Source organism: Scyliorhinus canicula, chromosome 23, assembly GCF_902713615.1.
Source record: "Scyliorhinus canicula chromosome 23, sScyCan1.1, whole genome shotgun sequence".
Lineage (NCBI taxonomy): Eukaryota > Metazoa > Chordata > Chondrichthyes > Carcharhiniformes > Scyliorhinidae > Scyliorhinus > Scyliorhinus canicula.
In genome coordinates this window covers 661,023-669,515 of record NC_052168.1, presented here as the reverse complement: position 1 = coordinate 669,515, position 8,493 = coordinate 661,023, and the positions used below count along the sequence as shown (strand labels likewise).

The 8,493-nt window shown below is 53.3% G+C and overlaps 1 protein-coding gene across 1 annotated transcript in view; it reads left to right on the top strand.

The window, feature by feature from the left end:
- LOC119956610 (leukocyte antigen CD37-like) overlaps positions 1 to 8,493 on the top strand; it is a 55,216-nt gene that overhangs the window by 26,636 nt on the left and 20,087 nt on the right. The window contains exons 3-4 of the mRNA XM_038783948.1: positions 2,160 to 2,288; positions 7,811 to 7,885. Of these exons, the coding sequence (XP_038639876.1) occupies positions 2,160 to 2,288; positions 7,811 to 7,885 (204 nt within the window). The remainder of the gene's footprint in view (positions 1 to 2,159; positions 2,289 to 7,810; positions 7,886 to 8,493) is intronic.

Genomic DNA, 8,493 nt, shown 5'->3' with positions numbered 1-8,493 from the left:
TGTCTCTGTCTCTCTGTCTCTGTCTCTCTGTCTCTGTCTCTCTGTCTCTGTCTCTCTGTCTCTGTCTCTCTGTCTCTGTCTCTGTCTCTCTCTCTCTCTGTCTCTTTTTCTGTCTCTCTCTCTGTCTCTTTCTCTGTCTCTCTCTCTGTCTCTCTCTCTGTCTCTCTCTCTGTCTCTCTCTGTCTCTGTCTCTCTCTCTCTGTCTCTGTCTCTGTGTCTGTCTGTCTCTCTGTGTCTGTTTCTGTGTCTGTCTATCTCTCTCTGTCTCTCTGTGTCTGTCTGTCTCTCTCTCTGTCTGTCTCTCTCTTCCCCCCCTCATTGTTATAATTATTTACGTTCATTTTAAACTTGTGAAGCTGTTTAATGAGGCAGTCATTCTGCCTATAGTCAATACCCTGAATAAAAAATGAAAATTGCTTATTGTCACGAGTAGGCTTCAATGAAGTTACTGTGAAAAGCCCCTAGTCGCCATATTCCGGCGCCTGTTCAGGGAGGCTGGTACGGGAATCGAACCGTGCTGCTGGCCTGATTGGTCTGCTTTAAAAGCCAGCGATTTAACCCAATGAGCTAAATCAGCCCCTAGAATAAAACATTGGGAGATTGTTTATTCCTATTTGGCACAAGAGAAGAAAGGGAACTGTGGCCAAACTGTGGCTCACAAGGGGAGTTAGAGATAGTATTAGATTAGCAAGTACAAATTAGACCTGAGGATTGGGAACATTTTCAAATTCAGCAAAGGTAGACCAAGGGATTGATTAAGAAGGGGACAATACATTGTGAAAGTAAACTAGCGAGGAGCATAAATACTGTAACAGTTCCTATTGGTATGTAAAGAGAAAAAGATGAATAAAAATGCCTGTACACCCTTTACAGTCAGAAACGGGGAAATTCATAACGCATCAGAGAAATGTCTGAGGTACTAAATTCGTACTTTGCTTCTGTCTTCTTGAAATGAAATGAAAATGAAAATCGCTTATTGTCACGAACAGGCTTCAAATGAAGTTACTGTGAAAAGCCCCTAGTCGCCACATTCCGGCGCCTGTTTGGGGAGGCTGGTACGGGAATTGAACCGTGCTGCTGGCCTGCCTTGGTCTGCTTTAAAAGCCAGCGATTTAGCCCAGTGCTAAACAGCCCCTGTTCGTAAAGGGACCCCCCTCCCTCCGACCCCCCTCCCTCCGACCCCCCTCCCTCCGACCCCCCTCCCTCCGACCCCTCTCCCTCTGACCCCTCTCCCTCCGACCCCTCTCCCTCCGACCCCTCTCCCTCCGACCCCTCTCCCTCCGACCCCCCTCCCTCCGAACCCCCTCCCTCCGAACCCCCTCCCTCCGAACCCCCTCCCTCCGAACCCCCTCCCTCCGACCCCTCTACCTCCGACCCCCCCTCCCTCCGACCCCCCTCCCTCCGACCCCCCTCCCTTCCGACCCCCCTCCCTCCCGACCCCTCTCCCTCCCTTCCGACCCCTCCTCCCCCCGACCCCCCTCCCTCCCGACCCCCCTCCCTCCCGACCCCCCTCCCTCCCGACCCCCCTCCCCACTCATTTCCGTTGTGGAAGCTGAGTTTCCATTTAAAGTTTGGCTTGAACTTGGCCAGAATGCCAAGTGCTGGTTCACAAGGAGCCCTGTTCATGATCAATGACATGAAAAAGGGGGAGAGGGAGGAAATTGTACAATTATTGGAGGAACTGCCCTCTCGCTCACAAAATTGTCCCTTCGTGTCCAAACAAGAAGGTTACGGGGTTACGGGGGTAGGGTGGGGGATTGGGCTGAGGCTTGGTGCTCTCTCAGAGGGTCGTTACAGACTCGATGGGACCGAATGGCTTCCTACACTGTAGCGATTCTATGGAACTTGGCTGTAGTCTAGGCCAAGCCATGGAGGGTTTGTATGTGGCTTGTTCCTATGACAGGCAATCATTCCTATTCCCTGGCTTCAGTGCCCACACACTGTTTCCCAAAGCTCTTTAAATCCTGTAACTGCTACATGGACCGGCCACAGATCACACTGTTGAATAGATGCCCATTATTTTGCTAAATATTTTAACTTGTATTTTATTAACCCTCATGTCATGTTGTGAGCACATGGAATCAAAAGTTACAAACGTGAATCTTTGGATGTGTATGTTTTGGGCTTCGCTCTTCAGATTTTACTGATTTGGTTTGTGAACAGAAACGGCCTCCATACCCCTCCATCTCTGGTCGTACGTGCTCTCTGGCTTGGGGACTTTCACAATGCTGATGGGATTTCTCGGCTGTATCGGAGCGCTGAAGGAGGTGAAATGCATGTTGGGAATTGTGAGTATCACTTTTGAAGATCACATTAATGGGGATTGGTCGCCCTGGAGACCGTGTCTCCTCCAAATTGTCCCAAATACTCACTCAAACAGCCTGAGTGACCCGGTGCTTCAGCCCCAGATTCGAGGAAACCCCACACAGACAGTGACCCAGGGCCGGGATTGAACCCGGGCCCTCGGCGCCGTGAGCAGCAGTGCTAACCACTCAGCCACCAAATTATTTTTTGAATAAAGCAGATTGAAGTATGGAGTTATTATTGTTCGTGACAGTGCAGCTTGGCTTACTGACATTCACACTGACAGGTCATGGCTGGAGCTAAATACCTGCCGTTCTCACAGACATGTATAAAAGATTCCAAAGTACTTGGAAAACAGATGAGTTCTCCCAATATTCTCCTCGATTTAGGGGGACGCCTTGAGCTGGATTCAGGAAGGAGAACGGCGCGACTGGCAACATCCCTGAAATATCAGCTGAGTGTGAAAAGGGTGACAGGGGAGTGAGGGGGGGGGGAGAGAGTGTGGGTGACGGGGGGGGGGGGGGGCAGTGAGGGTGACGGGGGGGGGGGAGGAGAGTGAGGGTGACGAGGGGAGAGAGGGGGTGACGGGGGGAGAGTGAGGGTGACGAGGGGAGAGTGAGGGTGACGGGGGGAGAGTGAGGGTGACGGGGGGGTGGGGGGGAGTGATGCTGATGGGGTGGGGGGGGAGTGATGGGGTGGGGGGGGAGTGATGCTGACGGGGTGGGGGGGGAGTGATGGGGTTGGGTGGGGGGGAGTGATGGGGTGGGGGGGGGGAGTGATGCTGACGGGGTGGGGGGGGGTGATGGGGTTGGGTGGGGGGGAGAGTGAGGGTGATGGGGGGGGGAGTGAGGGTGACGGGGGGAGGGGCGGGGGAGTGAGGGTGACGGGGTGGGGGGGGAGTGATGGGGTGGGGGGGGAGTGACGGGGTGGGGGGGGAGTGATGCTGACGGGGTGGGGGGGGGGGGGAGGAGGGGGTGGGGGGGGAGTGATGCTGACGGGGTGGGGGGGGAGTGATGCTGACGGGGTGGGGTGGGGGGGGGAGTGATGCTGACGGGGTGGGGGGGGGAGTGAGGGTGACGGGGTGGGGGGGGAGTGATGCTGACGGGGGAATACCGGCTAATGGGCCGCCAGGAATGTGATCAAAAAATGGAGTTTGGAAAGAGTTCTGAGATGAAGCCGGTTTTTGGAGGGAGAAATCTATTCGCTCTTTGGAAATGGGCGTTGCTCGCCGGCCAGCAGTGGGGTTCCCAGGTATCTGCTGCTCTTGTCCTTCTAGATGGTGATGGTCATGGGTTTGGAAGATGTTGTCTGAGGAATCTTGGTGAGTTGCTGCAGGGCATCTTGTGTATGGTTCACACTGACACTGTTCCTTTGTGGTGACGGGAATTAATGTTTCTATATGGTGTGTCAATCAAGCGGGGCTGCTTTGTCCTGGTTGGTGTTGACCTTCTTGAGTTTTGTTGGAGCTGCGCTAATCCAGGCAAATGGAGAGTATTCCATCACACTCCTGACTTGTCCCTTGTAGATGGTGGACAGGGTTTGGGGGGTCAGGGGGTGAGTTACTCACCGCAGGGTTCCTAGCCTCTGACCTGCTGTTGTAGCCACAATATTGTTTTTTTTAAATGTTTCTTTTTTTTTGTGAATTGAAGAGTAACCAATTCTTTTTTATTCCAATTTCACCTACCCTGCACATCCTAATGGGTTGTGGGGTGAGACCTACTCAGACACGGGAAGAATGTGCAAACTCCACACAGACAGGGACCTGGGGCCGGGATTGAACCTGGGTCCTCGGTGCTTTGAGGCAGCAGTGCTAACCACTGTGCCACCATGTCACCCATAGCTACAGTATTTATGTGGCCGGGTCCAGTTCAGTTTCTGGTCAGTGGTAAGCCCCAGGATGTTGATAGTGGGGAATTCAGCGATGGTAATGCCATCGAATGAAAAGAGGCAGTGGGTAAACTCTTGTTTGAGATGGTCCTTACCTGGCACTTATGCAGCATGATGTTACTTGTCAGTTGTCAGCCCCGAGCCTGGATATTATCCAGGACCTGCTGCATTTGGACATGGATTAATAGTCACAAATGGTGCTGAACATTGTGCAGTCATCAGCAATTGTACAGTCACCTGAGGAAGGAGCAGCGCTCCGAAAGCTCGTGTTTGAAACAAACATATTGGACTTTAACCTGGTGTTGTCAGACTTCTTACTGTCCTCTCTGGAGTTCAGCTCGTTTGTCCCTATTTGAAGGCTGTAATGAGGTCAGGAACTGCGTGAACACCCTGGGTGTCCGTGAATAGGTTATTACAAAGTAAGTGCAGCTTGATGGCACTGTTGATGACACCTTTCCTCGTTTTACTGATGATCAAGGGAAGATTGACGAGATGCTAATTGGCTGCCTTGGATTTGTCCTGCTTTCTGTGTACAGGATCTGCCTATCTTTTCCACATTGCCGGCTAGATGCCAGTGTTTTAGCTGTACTGGAACAGATTGGCTAGTGGTGTGGCAAGTTCTGGAGAACAGGTCTTCAGTAGTATTGCTGGAATATTGTTCAGCTCAGTAGCCATTGCAGTATAATGATTGAGATAAACATTGAACTGAATGGAGAAGTGGAGCAAGGGTTATTGAAAACTTTAAATAATTGTCAGTTGTATTGAGAGAATTTCCCAGCGATGAGTTGGTGACTCTCGATATATAACTAACGCTTGGCAATGTGGGGAATACCCATCCAGCACTAAATACAGCAACAAAAACTCAATATTGAAATATTTGCTGCTCACAACAGTCCCTAAACCTGAACGTCATCTCCAGATACAATATGAGCTGTCTCTCCTCCAAGAAATGACCAGATTTTTCATCAAACAAACTAATTTGGGCCTTAAAGGAACTAATTTGGATTTGGAGAAAGAGGTAGTTCCAGTCACCACTTCTGTTCCCCATCTCCAGCCAATTTCACCTTGTCCGTCTGTTCCCCGCAGAAGGTTGACTGAGGATATTGACCCAGTTCGCAATGAATATGAGAAACTGGAATTCCACCAGAGTCTAGGTCATGTTAAAGGAAATATTTCACTTGTCTGCAATGGTAATTTGTGCATTGAGATATAGTTCAGTGGACAGTGTAGAGAAAGCTTTACTCTGTATCTAACCCCGTGCTGTACTTGTCCTGGTTTGATGGGGACAGTGTAGAGGGAGCTTTACTCTGTATCTAACCCCGTGCTGTACCTGTCCTGGTTTGATGGGGACAGTGTAGAGGGAGCTTTACTCTGTATCTAACCCCGTGCTGTACCTGTCCTGGTTTGATGGGGACAGTGTAGAGGGAGCTTTACTCTGTATCTAACCCCGTGCTGTACCTGTCCTGGGAGTGTTTGATGGGGACAGTGTAGAGGGAGCTTTACTCTGTATCTAACCCCGTGCTGTACCTGTCCTGGGAGTGTTTGATGGGGACAGTGTAGAGGGAGCTTTACTCTGTATCTAACCCCGTGCTGTACCTGTCCTGGGAGTGTTTGATGGGGACAGTGTAGAGGGAGCTTTACTCTGTATCTAACCCCGTGCTGTACCTGTCCTGGGAGTGTTTGATGGGGACAGTGTAGAGGGAGCTTTACTCTGTATCTAACCCCGTGCTGTACCTGTTGTGACTGGATTTTAATCAAGGCTTTGGGTGATTTTAAGGAGGTCAAAAACAGGTGTTAGTGCGTCGATGGATCTGGTGCAACTGCTGGTTGGCTAGTAAATGGGTACGTGCCGTGTGGATGGAGTGGGGAGTGAATGGAGTGGGGAGTGAATGGAGTGGGGAGTGAATGGGTACGTGCCGTGTGGATGGAGTGGGGAGTGAATGGGTACGTGCCGTGTGGATGGAGTGGGGAGTGAATGGGTACGTGCCGTGTGGATGGAGTGGATGGAGTGGGGAGTGGATGGAGTGGGGAGTGGATGGAGTGGGGAGTGGATGGAGTGGGGAGTGGATGGAGTGGGGAGTGGATGGAGTGGGGAGTGGATGGAGTGGGGAGTGGGGAGTGAATGGCTACGTGCCGTGTGGATGGGGTGGAGGGAGTGGGGGGTGGGGAGTGGGGAGTGGGGGGTGAATGGAGTGGGGAGTGGGGAGTGAATGGGTACGTGCCGTGTGGGGGGCGTGGGGAGTGGATGGAGTGGGGGGTGGGGAGTGGATGGAGTGGGGAGTGGATGGAGTAGGGAGTGGAGGGTGGAGGGAGTGGGGGGGGTGGGGAGTGGATGGAGTGGATGGTGGAGGGAGTGGGGAGTGGATGGAGTGGGGAGTGGATGGAGTGGATGGAGTGGGGAGTGGATGGAGTGGGGAGTGGATGGAGTGGGTGGGTCCGTGCCGTGTGGATGGAGTGGGGGGTGGGGAGTGGAGGGTGGAGGGAGTGGAGGGTGGAGGGAGTGGATGGAGTGGGGAGTGGATGGAGTGGGGAGTGGATGGAGTGGGGAGTGGATGGAGTGGGGAGTGGATGGAGTGGGGAGTGGATGGAGTGGGGAGTGGATGGAGTGGGGAGTGGATGGAGTGGGGAGTGGATGGAGTGGGGAGTGGATGGAGTGGGGAGTGGATGGAGTGGGGAGTGGATGGAGTGGGGAGTGGATGGAGTGGGGAGTGGATGGAGTGGGGAGTGGATGGAGTGGGGAGTGGATGGAGTGGGGAGTGGATGGAGTGGGGAGTGGATGGAGTGGGGAGTGGATGGAGTGGGGAGTGGATGGAGTGGGGAGTGGATGGAGTGGGGAGTGGATGGAGTGGGGAGTGGATGGAGTGGGGAGTGGATGGAGTGGGGAGTGGATGGAGTGGGGAGTGGATGGAGTGGGGAGTGGATGGAGTGGGGAGTGGATGGAGTGGGGAGTGGATGGAGTGGGGAGTGGATGGAGTGGGGAGTGGATGGAGTGGGGAGTGGATGGAGTGGGGAGTGGATGGAGTGGGGAGTGGATGGAGTGGGGAGTGGATGGAGTGGATGGTGGAGGGAGTGGGGAGTGGATGGAGTGGGGAGTGGATGGAGTGGGGAGTGGATGGAGTGGGGAGTGGATGGAGTGGGGAGTGGATGGAGTGGGGAGTGGAGGGTGGAGGGAGTGGAGGGTGGAGGGAGTGGAGGGTGGAGGGAGTGGAGGGTGGATGGAGTGGGGGGTGGGGGGTGGGGAGTGGGGGGTGGGGAGTGGATGGAGTGGATGGAGTGGGGAGTGGATGGAGTGGGTGGGTCCGTGCCGTGTGGATGGAGTGGGGGGTGGGGAGTGGGGGGTGGGGGGTGGGGAGTGGGGGGTTTTGCTCTCGGTTTGCAGATTGAAACTGACCAGATTAACCATTTCCTGTTTTTTGACAAGTTGCTGTGGTAACTATTTTAAACACTTTCATGTTGTTTACACTCTCCCCTGTTCCTCTTTTATTCTTAAAGTGGGTCCAGAAAATAGAATCTTGCTCAAAAATGAAACTGCGTGTGGCCAAGTTGGGAGGTCTGAGTGGCCAGGGTTAAGGGTCATTCCAACCCCATAACAAATTATTTTGTCTCTTTTTATTTTCAGTATTTCACCTTCCTTGTCTTCCTGCTGGCTTCACAGATAACAGTTGGCGTTCTGATCTACACACAAAGAAATATGGTGAGTTTGCTGCCGAAACGGTCGGCTGCTTTCTGGCAGAGCCAGATTCTTCCGACATTGGCCAAGGCTGCAGGTGAACTGATTCAGAGCAGCGTATCCGGAGCTGTGTCTCAATGCTCTGGGGCACAGTGTCAGGATGTGGGTCTGCAGTCCCCACACCGACAGTCCCTGACCTCCATTATCTGCTGTCATGATAACTGTTAGCAGTTTGAGACAACCCAGCCAGATCCACAATCATGGACCCCCCTGTTCCCTGTTCACAGATTTTTAAAATTCTTCAACCTAGTTTTCAAATCTGTCCATCACCCTTCCCTCACCACACACACCCACACACACCCACACACACACCCACACACACCCACACACACCCACACACACACCCACACACACACCCGCACACACCCGCACACACTCACACACACTCACACACACTCTCACACACCCACACACACCCACACACACACCCACACACACCCACACACACCCACACACACCCACACACACCCACCACACACACCCCACACACACCCACACACACCCGCACACACCCGCACACACCCGCACACACACCCGCACACACACCCGCACACACACCCGCACACACACAC